At 38.7% G+C, this 24,869-nt stretch overlaps 1 protein-coding gene across 1 annotated transcript in view; it reads left to right on the top strand.

Annotated features, from left to right (window-relative positions):
- ALK (anaplastic lymphoma receptor tyrosine kinase) overlaps positions 1-24,869 on the top strand; it is a 307,709-nt gene that overhangs the window by 191,654 nt on the left and 91,186 nt on the right. The window contains exon 5 of the mRNA XM_017812959.1: positions 12,619-12,746. Within this exon, the coding sequence (XP_017668448.1) occupies positions 12,619-12,746 (128 nt within the window). The remainder of the gene's footprint in view (positions 1-12,618; positions 12,747-24,869) is intronic.

Below are 24,869 nucleotides of genomic sequence, written 5' to 3'. Positions count from 1 at the left end.
GGATGGAGTTAGAGACTAAAGCGCAATCACTTGACAGCTCTGATGGAGCTTTAACATAATGGCATCTTCCTTCCAGCCCCACTGCTTATCACATCCTATGGACCCAGGAAGCTTTAACCTCCCTGTGACCAGACTTCAATTTATCCTGGGGCAATTTACCCATGCAAAAAGGATTGCACAGGAACATTTGGATTTGAACCTTTAATTCCTCAGGAGCTGGTTCACCCAAGAACAAGCTGAAACTGCATAAAACCTTTGAGCTAGGCAGAGGCAAGGGCTGCTGTGGTCCATGGCTGGTTTTTATTCAGCAGTATTGGTTGTTCTTGGCAGATATGGAACCTGAGAGCTTTGTGGTTATGTTTGTTAGGGAAAATTAGAGGTCATTGTGAGACTTTGAGAGTCAATAAATCTAAATTTTGATGAAAAAGGCAAAATCCTACTTGAAGTAAGTACTCAGGCAACCCATGTAGTAAAGCAGTGAGGCAAGAAAGAAAGGGCTGGAAATTTTACTGTCTTTCCTGTCAGCCTGCAGCACTTGGATTATGGTTGTATTCTGCTCAGGAAAGGGGGAACAGCAAGGAAATGGTTATAGAAAATAGTACATTGAGAAATCCTCTTGATGTGACATTGAAACAGACGATTAATGTCAGGAAATGCAGTCTTGGTGTTGCTACCCAGTTTATGCTGCCTCTAGGTGACCTGACAATATGTACCTTTGCATATGGATTTTTTGCCTGCCGCCTTTGCTGTCTCAACTGCTCAAAGATTGTTGCAGGTTCATATAGGAAAACTTATCTTTGTTCAGAGTTTGATTTACATATTATATTCAAAATAGTGTTTAAGTCAGACCATAGAAATGGTGCCTGGATTTATTTGGCCTTTTTCACGTTGTTGACTTAATCAAGCCTTACAATATCCTCAGGCACCAGCTATACCTTTTTATACTGAAGTTCATAGAAATGTCACAATGTTTCTAAAGTCACACTGAAATATCATGGCAATGACCTATTCCCCCATTTTTCCCCTATGAGGGAATCGTGGAATAGTTTTCTTTGCCCAATACAAATGAGCTTGCAAGTGAGGCTGAACTCATGTTTCCGAGCTTTCCAGGATGCTGCAGTGTGTGATCTGCTTCTCAGAAGGGTGTCTAAAGGCAGGAGCTATCCCAGAAAATGTTACTGAATTGCAATTACTGATGTAGGTGGTTTTTTGGTTTTCAAATTCAGAAATTACTGTGATTCTGAGATGAAGAGCATTGGCAGGACTGCGATTTTGGGAATGCACAAAAAGGCTTAGGTATTCTCTTTACCAGTAAACACTAAAGACAGTCATCATGTTTTCATGCTGTTTTAAAATCACTCTTCCAAAACACCTTCAATTTCATTGGCATTATTAAACCAAGGAAATGATCTTCTTGGTTTAGGACCCCTTTTATTTGATTTTGAGGAGCCAGTATATTATACTAGAACATCTTGTGGAGTCTGTCTTCTATGCATGTTTCTTGTCAAGGCTTTTCTTATTTGTGCTCAAAGGAGGTGTGTGTGCCAAATATTGAGACTAACAGGCAAATGTATGCTGAGCTAAATAAAACATCTCTTTACTCCAAGTTCTGGGAAGCTGAAAAACCAGACAGTGGCTTAAACTTGTATCTCCGGGCAGTGGCAGATGCAGTCAATTACTCTTGACTTCCCTCCTGGATGTTCAGCAATTCTCTCTCAGAAATATCCTATACTAAATGAGGGGGATTTAGATCAGTAGGAAAGAAACAGTCTCAACATGTGTGGAAAAACTAGACTTGACTGTAGGCAGCATTTCTTCTGTTTGGACCTACATAGCAGATGTTATTCTTGCATATATTCCAAATGTGGTAAGATAGTGTGGACATTGTAATCAGTTCTGATGTCATTGCTGTGACTGCTGCCATGTTGAAAGCTGCGCAAACCTCACTTTCATGGCATTTCTCTTTCTTTAAAGTTGACATTTCAGTTGCTAAGTGGTGTGATCTGTCTGCCTTCTGATGTGTCATTTGCTCTGAAGAGTGGACACTGACCTCCCAGGTTCCTTTTCTTTGAGCATACTGACCAAGTGATTGTTTTAGTCACTCTCCTTTTTATTTTAACTTCCTTCTCCATTCAAAATACAGTTCAAAGGCCTCTCTTCTGCAATAGGGTAACTCCTACAATACCTGCTACATAAGCAATATTGGACAAAACCTTTCTGCATTCCAAGCCTCATCTTTCTGCATTCACATCCTTCTTAATGAATCACTTCTTTTAAAGCTCTTTTTGAAGGAAGCAAATTAAATTGAAAGAGGAAGTTGTTCATCAGTAAATACATCTTTCATCTTCACCCCTGAAGTTTCCATTCATGTTACACCTCACATTGTTTGTGCATAGATATCCCCTGTATTGTACAGTTTTATGAGAAGCATTTCACTTATATTTATTTTGCACCATGTTTTATTTTTATTTACTTACCTATTTTGCATCTCATATGGCACACCCTGTGCACAGTGCAATCATACACCTACCTCTGTGTTGCAGGCAAAGACAGCAAACAGTTTAAGTTTTGGGAAAGGTGGCATTTGCTGAGGATTATCTGCCAGCCTTTTTACTTCTGGGAATCTCTGATACACAGTCATGCTTTTTTTTTTTTTTTTTCCTAACCAGACAGCTTTTTATGGGATTTGACCCAATGAAACGGGTTTTCAGAGCCTCTTAGAAGAGGTTAGGAACTGTCTTGTAGTGGGCTGGAATGCCTGGAGTAGACGTTCACTAAATCCTTCTGAGCCTAATGATTCAAACAGTCCTTCATCTAGTCTTTAATCTTTCTTTGGATAGATTGATATCTTATTTGGAAATCTAGGTTATTAAAGCTCCTAGATAACTACAACATATTCCTAAAGGATACAGAGTTAAGCACAGCTGTTCTCTCAAGTGAAATCTTCCCTCTCGTCCACTCTTTGAATCTAACTTTGAACCTAAAATCTTTCATGGCTTTAATTCTACCATGTATGTGGTGAGCAGACACGATGTTTGTACTTCCCTTTAGCTGTGCCATGAAGAGGCATCACTGAGTGCAGAGGTAAAAATCCTGGTTTAATTGGTCTCCCAGACACAGCTGTTAAGAACTCAGTTATTTCAGAATATGTTGCCACTACCCTTCCCTTTGAAAAGACTTTCTGAAGCCTTGACTGTATTTGGCTGCAGTTAGGATTAGATTATGTTTTGCTTTCAATATTTAAATAAAAAATGAAAACTACTCTTTGGCACACCTAAGCAGTGTTGTACATTGGGTTGAAAGGATGGAATTTCCTTCTGATCCTCAAAGGCAATTAAGTTACTCCCTGAAGCATTAAATTTAATTACCCTCATCAGAAGCAGCATGATTCAGTGGATTAGGACATAGGAATAAGAATCAGAAATTTTTATCTCTGATCCTAGTTCTGCCATCTAGCTACTGACTAAATGAGTCATATAACCTTGCTGTGCATCCTTTTCACCCACCCAAAAAAGTGAGGTGTTTGATTTCTCTGCTAAGGTGCAGGGAGGTCTCTGTAATCATCTAAAGATATAATGGTTTGCATGAATGCTCAGTGTTCCTGGGATTGCCTTGGCTTACATGCTGCCAACAGTTATTGCAACTTGGTTTCATACAGCGAAATCTCATTTTTTGGCAGTGTTAGTTTCATTAAAGTAAGTGTAATCAAGTTCATATGCAAATAGGGAGAGGACTACAAGAGGAGGTGACACTAAAGAGCCATTGTGCATCAGAAAAGTATGCTGAGTTGTTCTTTTCACATCAGTTTTTATGCCACATCTTGGATATGATTGCTAATTATAGCATCCCAGGAGTGCCTCCAACTATGTACTTCTCAAGAGGCAGAAGAAAGTTCCACTGTGCATGGTTTAGCTGGAGAACAGAAAGGAAAGTTCAGTGCCAGATGAACATATTCCTCTGGGCAAGTTGTTGAGCTCTACTGTCTTTGCCATTGCAGTAGCCTCTTACTGGAGTGATTAGTCATGTCATGTCCGCAGGGAGCTCCCACCAAAAAAAAATCAGAACTGTTTATTGGATATGATGAAGTAGCTAATTAAAGTAATTTGTTCTGTCATTCAAAAAACCAACAATTCTTTCTCACGTCTCAACCACTCTTGGCCAACAGAGTTTTTGATTAGATGATTTTTTTAGCATGTATGTAGCATTAAGTTTACATTTTGGAACTGTCAGTAATAAAAATCATCCTGTAAGTAGCTGAATTACTCATTCCACAGACTTTTTAAAAAGAAAAACTGAAATAAAATAACCATGCCATTTATTTGGTGGGTTACGTTCCAGTGGAGTGACGTCAGATTATTCTGTTGGAAAGATGTTTGCCCTCCACCATACAGCATAAATTTATTGTCTGACTTTGAATCACACTGCAGTTCCTGTGCTCTTTGTTCCAGGGCTGAATCTGTGTTAAACTCCATTCAAAGTTTCTCATTTGTAATCACAAGAATTAGATTTAATTGTGAGGGTATGGTTCTTCAGTCAGTTCCCTCTTTCATTTCTTCACAGTGCTCAAATGTAAGTCTTCAAATTTTCAGAGCAGGGAATTTTCTTTAAACAAGTTAGTAAGGCAAAATCTTTGTAACGGTGATTTTTTTTTTTTTTTTAGGGAACCTCAGGAAAGGGATTTAAAAGAAAACATTTTAACTTTGTGGAATTTAATGGGGAAAGATTTTTCTTCTCTGTAGGTTTCATCTTCTGCCATTTTAATAATTTTTCCTGCGTAGAGTAGTTGTGTTGTGGTTATGTAGCATGCTCTAAATATAGGAGAAGAGTTTACTACCAAGAAAACTGTAGTGGCTTAATTGCAAACTTGCATTGTTATCCAGGAATGAGTATAACATAAAAATATCCTTTATGGGCTACTTGTGTTCACTGTACTGAAACTAAAGCAGTTCCTGCCATATTGCAATATCTCCCCAGTTGTACAGTTCTCAGTAGAGTAGCTGTACAAAGGAACCCAGCATTACCATTCTAGAAGGAAGATAGATTTAGCTTTCTTCCCAGCACATATGAGGGGGTATCATTGCAGTTGGGAGTCAAAATCTTGTTGGTCTCCTATTCTAGGCAAGGTAATTACACAGTGCCTGACTCATCAGTCAAACCTTGCACAATCAGAGCAATTTTCATGGGAGGAGGTGGCAGTGTTATTAGTTTTATCTTAAAAGCATGGAAAGAGTAACAGGAGAGAAAATCATTACAATTTTTTTTAATGGCAAAACTTTTGTGAATGTATCTTCTAAAGGCATTTTGAGGAAAGGGCGGGGAAGTATTCTTGGAACCACTCACAGGGATGTTAAAGGTCTGATCCAATGACACTAATAAAGGTCTTAACTGTGTTTAACCTGTCACTAACTGTTACATCTTGCTTATGCAAAAGGCCATTGAAAAGGGTAGAAAGACAACTGGCATTAAATCAATAGAGGAAAAGGTATACCATTTCTCTTTCTCTTATAAGGTAGAATTATCTGTGAGCAGAAGAATTAATGTTGCAAACTTTGTGTTGCGCATCAAGAAGTTTCTCCTATAATACTAATTCATCTCTTGCATTATTGTACAGTAACTTTATTTGTTGCCGTTTTTCAAGACCATATTATCATGCTTCAAATTCAGGCCCTGATGTCATTTAAGTAATTTTAAGTTCAGTAAACTGAAATTGATTTAAAGTTGATAATTAAAGGGAATTACAAGACAACATATTGTATTGTCTGAGCTAAAAAGAAAAGTGTTTACACAGACTCCTATAGGTTATTTTATTTTTAATCCTTCTGTCTCTTAAAATTTTATTGACATCTTCTTGAAAACTAATTTAATTTTATGTTGGCTGCATCTTGAAAAGGTCTAGTCTGGTTTTGCCTTTGTACAGTGTCCATTAATTGCTGAAGCAAAGAAAAGTCTGAAGCAGTATGGAGGCAAGATTAAAACCCATTATAAACTCCTGCACAATTATGCAAAGGCATGCAGGATGGACAATGTTATGTTCTTTCACCAATTCATCTAGTAAAGGGGAAGAATTCTCTTTTGGACTTCTACTGTTAATTTTTAATTCTGCTCTTAAAAAGGTTTCATTCTCAAAATTAGTTTTTTCACTGCCACAGGTGGATTTTGATGTGAAATACTCTGATGCAGCTGCTATTATTACTATTTAATTTTGTAATTCCCAAAAGTTTGCTGAACATTTTACCAAAGAGATAAAATTAAGTCCTGGCCAAGATACATTCATTTTCCTCACAGGCATACCATGGTAAGTCTTGTTAGCAATAGGAGTATTTTAGATGAGAACCTGGACCAGAAGAAATAAAATCACACTGTTACTCAACTTAGCTATGAGGAGTCTGTTAAATTCCATCTTTTTTTTCTGTGGAGTGGAGATGAGAGAGCAAAATACAGCTTGAATTCAGAGACCTTTCTTCTTAAGGAGAGGAGATAGTTCGAAGTGCTTCTCTTCCCTCAACCCACTATTAATAATTGCTGGGAGCACACAAGCTGAATCATGACCCAGGAGGGGCCATGCAGCTCTTCATTTCCCACACCACAGCTTAAGTGCATTTAGCCCTCCTTTACTATACATAAGGCAATAGGATTTAAGGATTTGTTCCTTGGTTTAGTGTTTTGTTTTTTGGGGTTTTTTTCACTAATTCTTTCCATATTTTTCTTTGTGTGATGAAGACTTTTGCTTTCAAATTTTCTCTAAATGTGCAAAAGCAGTGGCTCTGTCAGAGCTGGGACAGTGTTCTGGGTGAAACTTAACTTATGCCTTGGGGCGAAGGCATAGTACTTATGCCTTGGGGCGAAGGCATAGTGCACTGTACTAAAGACATAGGTGGTGACACAGGTGGCAACACAGGTGTCAGGCTGGCTGGTTGCAGAGAAATTAATTCTACCTTCCAGAATTAGTTGGATGCCTGGGGAATGGTCACAAAGATGGCTGCGGTACATGGGATGTCAAAACCAAAGTCCCAAAGCTTGCTGCAATGAAGTGTTTTGAAACCTCTCTTTAGCAGGATGAACGAGTATGTGTGTGTTAATTGGATTCAAAATCATTTATCCATGAAGACAGACAAATGCAGTATGCAAGTGTTCTGACTTGAGACTTTACTTGAGAGTTCCAGCACTTTTTTTTTAATTCACTGCCTCTAAGAGATCATCCTGACTTGCACTTGCAATTAATCAATGCTGGCATTAGCCAGAAGAGCATGCAAAATGGCATCTAAAGCATTAGTGTATTGATTAGAATTAATCAGGAAAGTGTTCCTGCTGAAGCTACATGCTGCATTAACAACTGAAGAGTGTCTAAACTATAACTATATCTCAGAAATTGAGTTTCCATGAAAACTGGATTATGGCTTCTGAAACCTGGTACCTAGCATCTGGTAAACTGAGTCATGGATGGGAGGCTTAAGAAAATTTAGGTTACAGAGTAGTTCTTTGGCTTGTTTGGGATCTAACACCTCACCATTGCAGGGCTGAGTGAGGCCAAAGGTTGTTTCTAGCATACCTTTAGGTTAAGGAGTGTGGATGAGTATACAGAAAGTCATTTGAAAATTCAGCCCCTGTGTAAATTACTCCTGTGTAAATCTGTGTTCAGGTTCTGTCAGCAGCATTTCCTGTTTTGAAGAAAAGCCTTGTAAGAGGAACACCGGGTGCTGCCCAGGCTTTCCTTAAGCAACAAATTCTTTCTAGATAATACATCTTCTTTGAAGTCTGCAAATATTTGGATCTAGGATTTTTGGTTACTCTGTCATTTAAGACCACAGTGTTGTTAGTTTCTGTCTCAATTGATGTATATTGCAGATTCTAGATATCTCAGCCAGCTTCTTTCTTACTGTAGCTTCAGTGAAAGACCTGTTGGGTGGATCTGGCTCACTATATCAAGACGCTGGGCAGTGCCTAAACAAAATAATACAGTGCATTGCTTTACAGCATGAAGTTTAAAATGTTAAACTGAAGTATTTTTTATTGCTTGAGGCAGTATCCAGAGAGATCATCATGGCTATTATGGCCAATGTTGTGGTAAAAATAGGCTGTGGTGTTGAAGGCTGTGCAGAGATGATAGTGATGTGTCCTTTGTCCTTGCAGTTGTCAGCTTACTGGTCTGATTCATCCCCCTCTAGAGTTCTTGGAGGTTATGCAGAGGATAACAGGAGCAATCTGTTATCTGCTGTAACTTGCTTTTGGGACCTAAATTTCACAAATTGCAGAATGGTTGAGGTTGGAAGGAACCTGAGATTGAGCAGTCCAACTTCCCTACTCAATGCAGGGTGAGCTAGAGCAAGTTACCCAGAGCCATAGCCAGTCACATTTTGAATGTCTGGAGATAGTCTCCATAAGATTTCTGGGCAACCTGTTGCAGTGTTCAGTCACCCTTAGAATAAGCAAGTATTCCCTTGTGTTTAAATGGAGTTTCTTGGTTTTCAATTCAAGCAAATGTGCCTTTTGCTTGCTTTCATTGGCTACTGCTGTCCGATTCTGTTTTCTTTCCATACTCCCAGAACATATAAACATTGACAAGGTCCTTCCTGAGCCTTCTCTTCTCCAGGCTAAGCAATTCCAATTTTCTCAGTCTCCTCTTGGGTCAGATGCTCTGGTCCCTTAATCATCTCTCTGGCTGTTTGCTGGACTCACTTCAGTAAGTCATGTTTGTGTTGTGCTGGGAAGTCCAGCAGTGGATCCAGTGCTCCAGATGTCTCTCCAGTGCTGAACAGAGGAGAAGAATCACCCCTTTGATCTGCAGTTCCCAGTGCAGCTCAGGAAGTTATTGGCCTTTCATGTCACTGGGGACACACTGCTAGCTTATGCTCAACATTTCATAGACTAGGATCCACTTCTGCAAAGCCACTTTCCAGCCTGCGCTGGTGTATGAGGTTGTTCCCTCCCCAGAGACAGCACTTTGCATTTCCTTTTGTTGAATTTCATGAGGTTCCTGTTGGCCCAAATTTCCAGCCTGTCAAGGCCCCTCTCAGTGGCACCCCAACTGTCCTGTGTATTAATTGCCTCTCCCAGTCTTGCTAGAAGTTTGTTGACAGTGCAGTTGGTCCCATTTTCCAGGTCATTAATGAAGACAGAAAACATTATAGGCCTAGAGGTGTACCCCTAGTGATTGGCCTCTGGCTGGACTTTGTACCACTGATGATAATCCTCTGAGCCTGGCAGTTCAGCCAGTTTTCTCTGGACAGTTCACCTCACTGTCCACTTAGAGTCTGTGCTTGCATCAGTTTGTCATCAGTTAAACATGATTTTAGTATGAAGAGGTTCCAGACATGGTGTTCCCCCATCTATCCCTAAAGATGACTGACTTTTCTGTTACCTTGCTAAAATGCTTTCTAAAATTAGATTCTTAACATGTAGGCCACTGATAGAAATTTAATAAAGCTACTACTAATTAACATCTAATACATATTGGTTATGCTGAAGTAGATCTTGCTGCTGCCAGGCAGCCTGTAGTACAGGATCTGCAAATGAGTATGGGTTTGTGAAATACAGTGTGTTGTATAGAAAGGTCTGGAGATCAGTCCCTATTCTGCCACAGAATGATGGCAGAATCAATTCCCATCTGAATTTGCCACAGGTGCCTCTGCTGACCCAGTAGCTATTTTTAGTATTCCTGATAAATCCACCAGTTAATGTCATCTTTAGCTCATTTATTTTCATGTCTCTGAAGAAGGAGGCCGATACTTGGTATTTCTTTTCACATGAATCTTTGAATCTCAGGCAACTTATTGTAGGAGTTTGTACCACGATGTATGAATATATTTTGTAATGAATCTGGGCTTGAGTGAGTCTGCCTTTTTCAGTCTTGCATTGCGGTGATATAAAATACCTGCTTGGCAACAGCTCTGGGAGTTAATAAAGTTTCTGTGGTAAACTATGAGAGACCCGAGAATCTCAGACTAAAGTTATTGCACCAGTAACTCAGAAAAGCAATTCCTAAAACTCCTGGCACATTTATCCAGAGGGTTAGTGGTAGCACAGAAATGGAAATCATTGTTGAGAGCCACTGCGTTCTTGGAATTAAAATCCATCAGTCTTCTGAAGCTGAGAAAAACAATTTTCATGACATACAGATGCTTATATGTTTCATAATCAAAATTAATCTAGGGTGGGTTTTGATTCTATTTGTAGGGAAATTTGTATCCTCTAATCCTCATAATATACCTAACTTGAGATGACATCAAAAGAAGTCACACGCAGAGAAGCTAGGCATTTAAAATACTCTCAATGCTTTATTCTATTTAATTTCAGCAAAAGCAGATTTATCTCTTGGGGGAGTGGGATAGAAAAAGAGTGAGGATGCCAACATCCTCAAGTGGGAGCCTCAAGCACAGAAGTTGGAAGATGAGATGTGGAAATTAAAATTACTGTAAACAAAAAAGGAAATTTAGCACTCTATTTCTACTCTTCTTGCTGGAAAAGGAGGTACAAAGACATCTAGTAAATCATTAAAAAGCAGCATTTGCTTTTCTGAGTTGCAAGTTGAACTGCTGTAGCTGTCAGCAGGGTCCTTATGCAGCCCTTGCTCAGGAGTTTTCTCTGGGTCCTTAACATACCTGTTGGCAGCTTCCTTGCCTGCTGGGAATTTTGTCCAGTTCATTGGAGCATAATGAATGACAACATTGTGTCCGTGACAAGATAAACAGTGTGTCTGCCTCTGGAACAAAGAAAAGTCTCCTAACTGGTCACAGTGTAGGGCCTGTATTGGGACTGATCCATGCCTGTAGCAGGCACAAGGATGGTTGGTTGGTCCAAACATCATACACACATTGTTTGATTTCCTTTCAGAAGTGCCTCTTAAGTTTGTAACATCCAAATTTTGGCGTACTTCTGGAGAAGAAGATTCTTGTTGTGGATGCCAGATAAACTGTGTAGTTTCTTCTGCTCAGAACATCAGTTCCAGTGGGTTCCCTTCCCCAAGAAAAACTTGTTCGTGTTCACAGACCACGGACAAGCATAAACACATACACTGAGGGGTGATGGGACTTCTTGATGAGAAATATTTTTGTAAGAGTAACAAAAAATGTGGGAGTTCGTGTAAAAGCAATGAAAAATTTCTGACAACCAGAAATAGTTACAGTCTTCCTCAAAAATGCTTAATAATGGTGTTTATAAACAACTTAAGGAAACATAATAAGTTTTCGTTCTCATCTTTTGAAAGTTGCAGCTGGAGCTGTAAAGAGTGTTTCCTAATGGGCTTTGTTAGACTCCTGTTGGCTTGTTTGACTCCAGCTGACCACTTAGAGTATGCTACAGGGAGATCTTTTTTCCTTGCTGCTGTGTTTTTCCTAAAACAGAATAGAAATTTGAAAAAGTGGATTAGTAGTGACTGAGTGACTTTACAGAATCTCTTGTCTGTGTTCATGTTTATGGTCAGTGAGCAGGCGCTGAATAAACTGGAGTGAAACAGGTGATAGGATCCATGTTGCTGCTGAAGTAATATGTGTCTCTTGGGAAGCAGCCCTTCACGAATGGCATCAAGTGGTTTTACTGGCAGCCTTGTGCCTAAGGATGAAAGGGAAAATAGACTAGACTATGTTATCTTATAAGTATTTAATTTCTAAAAGTTTTCCTTGCAGATCAGAATTCCAGTATACTTGGGAAAAAATAGATACTTTTATTTTTACTGTCTACCTTTCGACTTGTCTTACTGGATACAGAACTGGAATCAGAAGGTGGTGGGAGGGTCTAGGAATAGTTCTTATGGTGTCTGGCACAGGTTATTTCAAGCAAAGCAGCAGACCCAGCTGATCAGAGGGGAGAAGGTGGACATGAAAGACAGCCAGGCCTTGATGGCTTCTAACATCTCAGAGAATAAATTGAGTTCAAATAGGCTTTTTGTTCTCATTTACTCTTGGCAACAAGCATACTAAGTGGAAACACTCTCTGAGTGTGGATGTTAGTCTCCAGAGCTGCTAATCCAGTTTCTTGATTTACTTGCTGGGACTTTCTGTTGTTTGGGAGAGAGGGAAGAAGGAAAACGGAGGCAGGAAATAAGAGGAGGAGAAATGGAATGTTTTAGTTGTAGTGCTTCATGCATATGTAGACTTTCCAGCCACCTGAATTAGAAGCAAAGTATGTTACCTCAGCCACTGCTGCACAGCTGAGAATTACAGCTATTGTACACCCCTGGAGACTATCTTACTGCCTGAGTGACTAAGAGACTTTGCCAGTGAGAGTCAGGAGTGATATTTAGAGGGGATGTGCATGTGTGCTACAGATTTCACAGCTTGCTTTGCACAGAAAGTTAGGTTCCTTTTAAACAACAGGCAAGCATCTGTGAGAAATCTGGGTGCACAGAAGTGTGACAGAACAGAACAATAAGCTACTGTTTAGCGGGGTTTCCACATCTTAACTGGCTGGAAATCTTGGTGCTTAGAAGCTTGCTTTTGCAAAATCCGTGGGAAGGAAAGGCCCTGACCATGGGGCGCTATGAGGGAAGTGAGGACTGGGGTAGGAGGCACAGTGTGAGTAGCCGTATGTGGAGCTACTCCTTTGGGGGTTTGGTCCTTGTAAAGTAGCCTTTCTTACGGCTCTTATCCTTTGTTCTTTCCTCTCTCTGTATGATGAGACCAGATGGGTGTTACTTCAAAGGAGAGTTGGACACCTAGAGAAGCCGTTTCGGATCTCACTGGAGTATATTGCTGCTGGGAACAAGAGCGTAGCAGCTGTGGATTCCTTTGCGATGAAGAACTGCAGTTCAGGTAACACTGTATTTGATTGCTTCTGGCTCATAATCTTTTGATGCCTTTTTGGAGAGGAGGATAAAAAATAAAGTAGGGTCCCTTCCAAGGTAGTTTTGGGGTTTTTGGTTTTTTTGGTTTGGTTTGGTTTTTTTAGAAAGCCTTAGAATTTTCCTTTGAGAAGTTAAGAACAAGTCTGACAGAGCTGGGGGGGGGATATGTTTCCATTTGGACAGAATTTCTATGAAAACTTAATTTCAGGAGAAACGGAGTATTCATCCTGGCTTGCCTATCCTGACAACTTCGCTTTTCTGCAGCAGAAAGTGGAACAGATCAGGGGTTTTCCTAGATAGACATCTTGCGAACCACTGTTTTTATTTTCATGGTTACAAATTTCAGGATTGTTTTTTAAACAACTGTGGAAAACTTGATTCTAAAAAGTATGGCTTTCTTTGGCAATATTCCAAAGCAGTTATTGCTGAGTAACCCCTAATAGCTGAATGTAATGTGTGGAGTTTTAATAATGGACAACCTTAATGGGGGTTACTTTTTTAAATACAAGCTCTGTTATCAATCCCAGTATGTAAATTTAGTGCTCCATGCCAGAAGCAGCTGCATATTAGCTCTACCAGTTTTATGGACCCTGTGAATCATACTGAAATCTTTAGGTGGCATGTCAGTGAAGAATATTACTACTTATAGCTCTTAACACATTACTTTTTGTCCATTTTATTTATTTGGAGTACTGCTGACTTGGACTGCCTGTCCTTCTTCTCAACCTGTCTAGGACAGGGAAATGTGCTGGAGAACATACATTATTTTGGTCATTTATGTTGCTCTCCACAAAAGCCAGTTGTATTAAGGGATTTATTGCACTGTTTGTACGTAAAGGTGCTCTCGAGGCTCAGGAAAGGAACAGCCTGACATTGTGCTGAAAGCACAGGGCATGTTCAGACTGAACACACCTGCTCTGCTGCTGGTGTACAGACAGAACTCGTCCACATCTGCAGTGCTTTGGGAATTAATTGCAACAGACTATGGGCACATGAACCCTTCTCTTGGGAGCACTTGAAGGGGAACTGTAGGTGACAGACTGCGAGCTCATATCCACACCAAGCACTGCTCTGCCGATGACGGATGTCAGGTGCTGAGGCCATTAAGACACATTGTGAGGAAAAGAAGGAACAAATCTCCCATTTTGTCTACAGATTTGTAGCAAATGGCTACTCCTCTGCTCTGTTTAGAGGACATGGTGTATGAATAATACCACCGGAAAATAAAACCACTTGTTCTTTTTTTTTTCAGTTGGTTTAGACCACTAAGCCTTTCGCACACGGCTGAAGATGTGGTACTGTGTCCTTTTACAAGAAAAAAAGGTGGTGATGAGCAGCCGAGGGTGGCACCCTAGGCTTGGAGAAAATAGAGAAAGTAATAAGAAAAGATTAATCTAAATCTAATTTTTCTGCAGCTGTTAGAAGCCTTTGGGCAGCTTAGCTACTTGGATACCTTAACGTCACTGAAGCACATAAAACATGGGTGAATTTGGGAAAGAAACATCTGAGAAACAGTAACATGCCTTCAGCCTCATTTTTCTAAGCCTTTTGAAGACCATATATGCAATTTAAAAATAAATTAAGGTGTACAGACAATCATAGGAAATTAGGCTCCCATTTCCATAGGTATATGTGGGTTACATATGGAATCATGGAATCAGAGAAAATGCTGGGTTGGAAGGGACTCCTCAGGAACATTGAGTCCAACTCCTATCCCTGCACAGGACACCTGAAGGGTCACACCATGTACCTGAAAGTGTTGTCCAAATGCTTCTTGACCTCTGTCAGGATTGGTGCTGGGGCCACTTCTCTGGGGAGCCTATTCCAGTGCCCAACCACCCTTGGGGTGAAGAACAACAAAGGCTTGAAGAAGGTAGAAGCTTGAGGTTGGAATCTGCTTTTGCCCATTGGTAATTCCATTTTTTTTGAGTTCTTTGATCGTAGAAAAGATTTTGCATAGAAAAAAATTATTGCATTTGAACCAAAATAAATAACAGTCTATATGGGATTGAATGGGGAATTAAAATTAAAAACTTAAATAGATTCAGATGCTGATCAAATTCTGAATTTTTAAAAAATTCTAGATTTAAAAATTCTAGATTCATATCCCATCTAATTAAAAATAGTTGAGTGGAAACGTAAGTCTGTCATTGCAGTGTCTTAATTGTGCCCCACATTTCCCTTTCTTCAGTCAACATTGCAGCAGATTAGAAAATCAGTGACTTGTCGCTTGAATATCTTCACATTTCCCAATTTCCATTAGAAAGGGAGAGCTCTTACAGTTTTTCTCAACCATAGAGTCAGAATCCAATCAGAAAGCCCCAACAGTCAATAGAAAGACTGCCTGTACTTCTATAGGTTTTGGCTCAGGACAACTAACAGGTAGCATTGCCCATCATCCTACAGCCAATTGAGTTTCAATTACTGACTTAAATGTGAAGCAAATCGTGGTTGTCAGTGTGTAAAACCTAAGCTATTGATTGCCTAATTTTGTTTCTTACAACTTACTATTTAAATAAGTGCAGCAGCCAAAGCACAAAAAAAAAATAAATTTACAAATTGCAGAGAAGTAATATATTAATTTAATAACATCAATTAAGAATTTGTTCCTTCTACATGTAAAGTAATTGGTACAGTGGCATTTTATAGTTGATGGTAATTTCTAGTAATAAAAATAGAGTTCATTTCCTAAGTAATGTATTGACTTATTTATGATATTTAATGGGTTTCTTACTGATTTTTTATTGCAGTTGTAAATTAATTAATTTGCTAACTTATTTTCAAAAGTCTTAATTAAAGTACTTAATAGTAAGTACAAGTAAATGACAAGACATTGTTTTACTTAGCAATGTTCGATTTACCAATTCTAAGTAAATTTTTACATAAGGGGCGTGGAGACCAAATGCTTCTGAAACGTGTTAAAGGTTTAATGATGCTCCAAGGCTGTTAAAGCAGTTATTTCAGACACTCAGCCTGTCCAAGAGGAAGCACTTAGCTTTCAAGTTTTCAAGCTCAGTAAGCAACATAAAAACCATTTATTTTGGAGAGGGGAGAGACTGTGTGTTGTTGATTAAGTTAATGCTTCTGTCCACTCAGCAATAGCTTTTTTCAATAGATACTGAAAGTACGTAGAAATACACTCATTACCTTCAGAGCTGTAGGCAGTCAGTTTTGTAATGATCTCATGGTTGTATTAATGCAAATTTCTGAAAATTGAAGTTAAGGTTGTACTAAAGGCAAAATCCTTGATGTAAAGCAGAGGACCTCTCAAGAAAGGAAAAATTTTGAAGGCTAGAAGATGATTTTACTGAAAGAAGAGATAGCAAGGAAAGAGTAAGGATATGGACTTGCAACGTGTGTGAAGAAATACGACTGACTGCCACACAGAATTTTTCATGATTCCCTTTTATAAATAGTCTAGCAACAGATTTATGAGTCAACTGCAGGAGATCAATAAGGGCTTTCTCCAAACACGATTGCTTCTGTATCTGAATCATTACTAAATTGATGGTTTTGTGTATTCAGACAAAACCTGAATATGTATCATTTCAGTTTTCCCACGTATGCTCACTTTTTGCAGTTTGTCTTATAAATTAATTTCATGACAGGATGTTGTGGTTAACTGAACTTAATGAAATACCAGTGAGCCCCTTTTCAAAATGAGTTCTTGATGCTTCCTACTGGAAAATTGCCTAGAAGAGTTAACCTCTTCCAAACAGAAGACTGAGATTACATCAGTGTGTGTGATAGAATCACAGAACAGCCCAGGTTGAAGGAACCTCCGTAGAGAATCTGGTCCAACTTTTTGTGTGAAAGGAAGTCTAGGTGAGGTTATTTAGAACCCTGACCAGCTGCATCTTAAAAACCTCCAGTGATGGGGACTCTACCACATCCCTGGGGAGGTTGTTCTGGCAGCTGCTTCTTCTCATTGTAAAAAAAATTAAATGTGTTTCAAATTGAAGTGCCACGTGACACACAGCTAATTTAGATGTTAATAGTTAATTAATTTAAAATTTTTTTGTATAACATTTAAGTAATTTTCACTTGAGTAAAACTGCAAGATATTTACAGAAATTTATAAAACAACTAGCTGAATTGACAATATTTTATTATATATTATTTGTTTAGTTGCAATTATGGGATAGGGGAAAGAAGATATGCACCTTCAGTGGAATCAACCATGTCATCTTGTATGGTCTTGAGATCCACCCCGTACAGAAATTCAGATGAACAGAACAATGAGCACAGTCAGTAATGTGTTGTTGTTATAAAACTGAAAAATAGACAAGATTAAAAAAAGAAAAGTAGACATAATTTCAAAAGTAGTTGTCTTGAGGTTTAGGACCAACATTTACCATAATATTTACTTGGCCTATCCAGGTAACTTCTGTGTAAAGGAAGCTGGAGAATTTCCTTTGGCATTAATGCCACGATTAAAGAGCTTACCAAGCCAGAGGAAAGGTTCAGAGTTAATTGAAATCAATGGGAATTATTAAGTATGTTTGGATTAAGTTTCTTCATTTAAAAAAAAAAATCAGGCAGATTGGATGCATTTTCCATGGAGTGGCCTGTGCTATTTATACAGTTCAACTGAGCTGGTTTTCCTCAGGGTCTAATTTCACTAAGTAGGCATTTGGAAAAGCCTTACTATTTTAAGAATATTTGCTTCCAAGTGCTTTGGCAACCACCTTCCTACCCATTCACCTCTGCTCCCCCATGAGGTATGACTGATTATTCTGACTTCAGCCTGTGTGCCAAAAACTATCTCTAACCTGCTAGTGTTTTAATCCTGTAGGGATCTTGTCTTGGAGAAAAAACTGCTTTACAGATGAGTGTGGTGGCTGCAGTAAAGTTAAATCATTTTAAAGTCATTCCAAAGTGAAAGTTATTTCACTTGTGGTTTGTGCCAATTTAAGTAAAATAAATTTAATGAACTTGTTATGGGGCTTATCTTTGTTTTCACTTTCATCTTTTTAAATTAAGTTATAGTAATGCTAGGAATAAAAAAAATTAAGCAAATTTAGTTTTAATATTGCTTCTAGAAAAGGCACAGTAACTCAATTAGTGGTAGAGTAGCTTCTTGCAGTAATGAATTAATGATTATGCATTTCTGTTGCTGACTGTGAACACCTACTTCTTGCAGAGCCAGATTTAGACAGTGAGGGTTATGTTAAATAATTTAATCTATTTAGAACATTAGTGTGCTCAACAAATAGATAGCGGGGGGGAAACAAACCTGAATATCTAAAGCATTTGGTTTTCACAAGTCTGTGACGCCAGTTTGTTTGTGAATGGGACCTATTGTTCTTTTGTTCTATTTAGTAATCAACTGACCATATATTTGGGTTTTTACGATGTGGAGGAGGGAGCTATAAAGAAATGTTTTAGATGGTGTAATAATGCACTTAAAACTGGTCTTTAAAATAGATGCTTCCATAAAGAAGGTGGAACGGCTGGAATCTGCCAGAGCAGCTCCAAATGAGTGTGTTTCTTAGGCAAAGTTACTGTATTACCTGAGTAAGCAGGTTCATCTACTCTAACTCATAAAAGGTTAGGTGACTTGGGTTAAGAAACAGAATTGAGAAATCTCAGCCTTTAAAATCCAAAGATTTAATAATCCAAAGGGAAGGACCTGCTCATAAGAGGTACTAGGAACTGCTTGAGAGACAGTGCAAATGTTGGCACTTGTGGGTCTTAAGTACTTTTTAACACCTTGAAGAATTGGCCAATACATTATCTTTTTAATGCTGTATATGATTTTTATCCTGACCTTCTCCCTTAATTAAGGCTTATTTCAACAGGGGAGCCATTGATTCAGTGAAAGAAAATGAACTCTGTAATCTGCTTTCCCCAAATTGAACTTATTTTTATTACTATTAATTGCTGCCACTTAGTTCTTGTGATGTTTTAACTGCTTGGATTTATTAAAACAATCATAAGATTCGCTATTATCACTTCAGAAATGGGAAGGACAATGATGATTTACAGATGACCCAATGATTTTAAACCAGTATTACTCCAGATTCAAAGATTTATGCAGTCTGACTCTACTGTGTACGCGGATGACAGTCCCACTCTCCCTTTACTCTCCATAATAAACCCATACTTTTTCAAAAGACTGCTGGCCTGTAACAGAGAGCATGCAGATCCTTGATTTTTGCAAAAACAAAGTTGGGGTAGTTTTGCTCTGAATTTTGTTTTATATCCAGGAAGTTCCTTATTAGCTGTAGGAAAAGGTTTTCTGATTTAAATAGTACTGAGGTTTGAAGTTAAGACCTGGCTGTTGAACTCCATTCATGTTTGTGAAGGAATATCATGGTAATCCTTTATGAAGAAGTGAGAGACAGTGGGGAAGCTTAGAAACTCAGAACAGAAAAGGGAGATGATGAAGCAAAAAGGATAGAGTCAGACTGTGTGAGCAGAAGAATAGAATCATAAAATCACTGAATGACTTGAGTTGGAAGGGACCTTCAAGATCATCTAGTTCCAACCCCCCTGCCATGGGCAGGGACATCTTCCACTAGGTCAGGTTGCTCAGAGCTCCATCCAATCTGACCTTGAAAAATTCCAGGGATGGGACATTCACAACTTCTCTGGGCAACCTGTTCCAGTGTCTCAGCACCCTCACAGTAAAAAATTTCTTCCTAATATCTAATCTGAACCTATTCTCTTTCAATCTGAAGCCATTCCCCCTTGTCCTGTCACTACATGCTCTTGTGAATAGTCTCTGTCCATCTTTCTTGTAGGCTTCCTTCAGGTAACAGAGAGAGGGAGAGATGAGGAAAGAAGAGATGGTGATAAACCAGTAATGCTGAAAATAAATGACAGGATGTCGGGCAGGACTAATTGGTTTAGATAGTGGAAATGATTAAAAAGTTTGACCAGTTAGAAAGTGATGGGAATAAACATTTACAATCCAATTCATTAACTAGAGCAATCAAACTTAATCAGATAGCCACTCAATCAACCAGACTGAACTAACTAGATGGATAATCTGTTGAACTGGCAAAGAAACCAAGTAAAGGAAATTCAGTGAATTGTCAAAATTGAATTAAATGCACAAGAATTAATCAATTAACATTTAAAATTTTCCAAAGCAAAGATAAATATGTGGGATGTTCAGGTGGAAACTAGTCCCTTTTTGTGGCACATCTCACCAGAGCCATTGATGACCAAAACAGGTTTTGAAAGATGAGGAACAAGAATGAGGAGAAGATGACACAATAAGGAAAGAAGATATTCTGTGTTTGCTTAAAAATGAAATAATGTCAGCAGCAAGAACCTTAGTTTTTTTAAAGCCTGCCTAAATGTCATGCATACCAACACTGGTTTCTGCGGTACCACTGCTCTGTAGCAGTGCACTGTATGTAAGATTGACAAAAAGGTATAATTCCTTCTCCTTCTTCACCACAGGGAAGAGTTCTTTACATTTTGGCTCGGGGCATTTCTGTAGCTCAGGGCTTATCTTAAGTGCTCAAGCTCAGCTTGGTTTCTGTGTCCAAGGTTTCATTGCAAATCTGCCCCAGTTGTGCCCTAAGACCCTGTTCAGCTGTTCTCACTTCTTGTCCAAAACCTCGCGCTTTCTGCCTCAGGGAGCCCAGCTTGCTTTGTCCTGCTGTACTGTTTCTACAGGTCTACTGCAGCCAGCTTGCTTAGCAAAACAATTTCTACATGAAACCACGGACATTGTTTAACAATTCTGCACTGTATCCGGTATGGGAGAGGTGTGGCACATTGGTGATGGATACCGTGAAGTAGATGCACTTAAACGGAACAACTGAAACCAAAATACCTCGACCTTGTAATTCCAAATCAAATCCATAATCCAGAAAAAGAAATGACAACTAACTAAACCTAACATCCAGATTTTCCCCTAAAATATTTAAGAATCTGTAAAGGGGGAAAAAAGTTTTTTGAAAAGCAGTTTCAACAAATTAAAGACCTTTATGTTGTATTTGAAAACTCACAACCAGTGGCTGCACATCAGAATGACAGTCAGGATCATTAAAACCGTGTGTTGCAATTCTTTTACTTTGAAGATGTGAAAAATATGGGGAAAAGGGGAGCTTTCAAAAGCTGCCAAGTGACTTAGGAGCACAAATTAATGGGAACCACTCTCCTTAGTCCTCTAGGAGTTTTCAAAAATGCCATCATTAATGGACTGCACTGAGGCATGCCTTCCACCTGTGAGGATGAGAAAGGACAGACTGTGCACGTTGCCTCCATGGAGGCAGCTTTACAGAGTACCTCCATAAATGAGGCATACAGGGCTTTTATGAATCGAGCCTTTGAAGGCCCTGCTAGTATGGCTTATTGATCCAGAAGTCACACGTGGATGGCAAGATCTTAGATTACAGTCAGGCTTTATAACATGAAAGAAGTTTTAAGAATATCTTTTCCCCTCCTTTCTTTAACTGACTGCCTGCTGAACTGGTGAAGTTTTTTATAACTGGGAGGTTGCAAGCATTAAGTGAGTCAGCTGGATCCTTAGTCCAATTCCAGACTGAAGTGTATTGTTCATGGGACATGATTGATGGAGTATCAGCAAATTTGCAAGCAAAATAAGAGGTTTGGAAATGTTTTTTTCAGATCTACAAGGAAACATAATTTAGTCGGCTCTGTAAGAGACATTTATCATGTTCCAAAAATATCATCCGTGGTGGATCTTTCATTAGATTTGAATAGAGATGAACAGAGCAGCTATTTTGATACCTAAAACCTTTGAGGATTGAGAGGCAATCTGTCTGGTTCTGTGAGATGATGGGTTGTGGCATACTGGGATCTAAGCTCTTTTGGTTGAATCGTCAGTCACAACCTAGAGTAAATTATTTTTTGTAGACTACAGCAGTGAATATTCCATGCACTTAAGCCTAAATTATGTACTAGATTTTTGAAACATCATTTAGAGCTGTAGGCAACAACTGCGTAAATCCAGCATCAGGTTATACAGTTATACATCAGGTTATACAGTTATACATCAGGTTATACAGTTATACATCAGGTTATACGGTTATACATCAGGTTATACGGTATCTTCATATATATACAGAAGATATATATGAAAAGGATGAAATTACAGCATTGCTATTGAGTTATAGAAAGTCACCAGTGTGTTCACGAACATATATTAATGTAACCATTACAAAAGGGAAGCAATGGCTGTAAGATCAGAAACATTAAGCATAAAGTTTTGGCAACAGTGTTCACTCATCAGGCTCTTGTTGTGCACATCAGTAACAAAACAGTAGCAAAATGACTCACCTGTCTACAAAAATTGCCAAGTTGTTTAGACAGCAAAGTAAAGGAAGTATTTATTGCATACAAGCTATATCCCAAAGTAAAGGAAGTGAGTAACTGCAATTACTTGTAAGGAGTTTCTGCCAGTGAAATTTGTAAAGCACATTGTGCATCATCCCAATAATTGTTGGAGCTTCAACTGTTTGCATCAGCTGAAGATCTGTCCCTAGATATATTTATCAAAGCTTTTGAAAAAGGAGGAGCCTAACGAGGTTTGATAGGAACATTGCTGATTTGGATTTCAGTTTCTTCATCATTGCTTGGCTCTTCACAGCCAACAGAAGAGTTAGATTTAAGTTATAGCTGTTCTTTCATTGTAGGTAAAGGAGGCTGAAGCTGACACTTACTGTTTGCCATTTTACGTATAACTATAAAGTTATATCAATTTTTTTTTTAATTGGATTGCAATATAAAGTCTATTTGCTAAAAATATAACTTACAACTGAGAAATGCAAACAACCTTTTCTGCCCTATGTTGGAAAAGAGATGTTTGACCTGCTCATGTTTGCACAGAGTGTTTTGCAGTGGTCTTCCATGCTTACAGTGTTTATCTTTTGTTTTCTTCTAATTTCACCTTTGGAGCACCTCCAACTTCCTCTGCTCCCAAGTGAAATCAGGCAATTTCTCTCATTTGGACAAGCCTATTTGTCCTCTTTCCCTTTAGTCACAAAACATTCCTGCCTGTCTAATCTCATCACAAAACCTTTAGGGCAATTATTACTCCATTATAAGTTTATATTGTAGCAAGTAGTCTTCATCTTAATTGTTGATTTGTAGAATGTGGGCTTCATGTAGCTCTCCTCAAATTATAATAAATGTGCTTCTACTTGCTGCTTCTGTTACTAGCAGTACCAGTCATCAGCAGTATCTGTACTGCATTAGAATTGTCTTTCTCAAGTGTAACAGCAGTCAGAGCATTCTCTGGTTCATATTATTTTTTGAATTTTCAAGTAAACAATGTATTCCTTTCCTGGACAATTAGGGTAATTGCTGAAATGAAACCCAAGTGTCATGACCAGGCAGGATGCCACCAAATGGAAATCATGCAAAATACATTGCAAGCCCACCATGATACTGTTCTGTAAAGACTACAGAGAAGTTTATTACTGTTTCCATTTATTCATACTGCTGTGCCATCTCAGAGCAGTACTCTCAGATGAGTCTGTGCTGTGCATTGAGTACAAGCAAAGGACAAAGAAATTACATTGTGAATTCCTTAGCATAAATACAAAGGCTAGTGGCAACAGATGAATAAAGATGACCAAAGCCCTTTGGCCAGGCCATAGTGAGTGAGCATTAGATTAGTTGACACCTGGGATGGAATTAGTTGGAAGAAAATGGAAACAGTTTTATATATTCCTTTCATCCATCTTAGAAGTGAAAGAGATGTGAACAGAACCAGGCCAGTTGTGGCATCAACAATAACCAGCATTTTACAGGTGCATCTCTAACAACAGGAAAGAGGAGACTGGCTGTCAGCTTGAGTTTTTAGTTAATGCTAGGCATTGCCTAAGATGCAGCCACATTGGTATAATTGAGCTCTGTCTCTGGGGACTCCTCTTTAGCAAACTGCACAAATTCCAAACGTTACTGAGGCGGAGCTTGGACATGGCAGAGCTTCACTAAGGAATCTTGCTGTACTTGTGTGGGTTTTATTAAGTGTCAAGTCTTCATATAGAGTGCATAGGTAAGGCACTAATGAAATGGCAGTTTCTTTTCCAGTTTACAGAGCCAAACAATGGACTTGTCTTTCTCCATATTTCTTTGTCTTAGTAGTGTATAAGAGAGCTCTTTTTTAGCACATGTACATTCCACTGATGCTGCCTGCTTTTTTTTTTATGTTTGAACAAAGGCCAGAAAATATTTTCAGTGGATAAGAGACCAAAAAAAAATCTTCCCCTAAACTCCAATTGCAAAGCTAATTCAGTTTGCAGTTCAGCAAAATTCTCAGTCTAGACCTCAACTGAACTGTCAGAGAATAAAATCTGTATAATAAACCAGTCATCTAATTCACAACATCATGAGATTCAATCTCCCTAGGCAAGATTTAGTTCAGACATTCAGGTGCTTTGTTGTATGAAGTTAGACAAGATGGTATTCATCTTTTGTGACTTCAGCTATCTGAAAGTTAGGCATCATGTCGAAGCTAGTCTCTAGGGTCCCTCTATAGTCAACAGGGAGAAAAAGAGGCACTTCAGAGGGCAATTCATTCCACCTTTAACATCATAGCATCATCAGAGTGTCAGAAAGGGGACAATGCTTTGGTTGAAGAATTGCTGTCTGGGATTTCTAACACCACTATCCTTTTAAAGCCAGTGGGTGCTTTAATACCTGTAATCTATAAAGTCTGCCCACGAATTCCTCACTTGTGAATGAATAGTGTCAGGCAAGGAATCTTTAATGAACAGATTCTCTATTGAACATTCTCAACACTCACTGGTTACCATGCCAGATAAATCATTTTATAGTAATTATTTTGCAGGAGTTTATTCAGAGTCTGTTAGGATAAACCCTGAAAAAAGTTTGATTGTTGAGTGCAAGATTAATTGTGCTATCCAGGCATACTTTACAATATCAGCATTACCAAAACAAGCTTCATTCGTGCAGCTTTGACAGGGTGCTTCCAGTCAGACCTCAAAGCCTCTCTGCAGTTGGAAACCTGTATAAATTATAAACCAGAAATCAGCCCTGTGGTTGTCCCCTGTCTAGATATTTTATTAATGGGTCTAGAAAAGAAAGTATGTTTCTGAAAACCAGCAGACTCAGTTCTTTCACACAGAAGAACAGACACAGA

Source organism: Lepidothrix coronata, unplaced genomic scaffold (genome assembly GCF_001604755.1).
Source record: "Lepidothrix coronata isolate B3197 unplaced genomic scaffold, Lepidothrix_coronata-1.0 Scaffold38, whole genome shotgun sequence".
Lineage (NCBI taxonomy): Eukaryota > Metazoa > Chordata > Aves > Passeriformes > Pipridae > Lepidothrix > Lepidothrix coronata.
The sequence above is the reverse complement of the archived record's forward strand: the minus strand, read 5'-3'. Positions and strand labels throughout refer to the sequence as shown.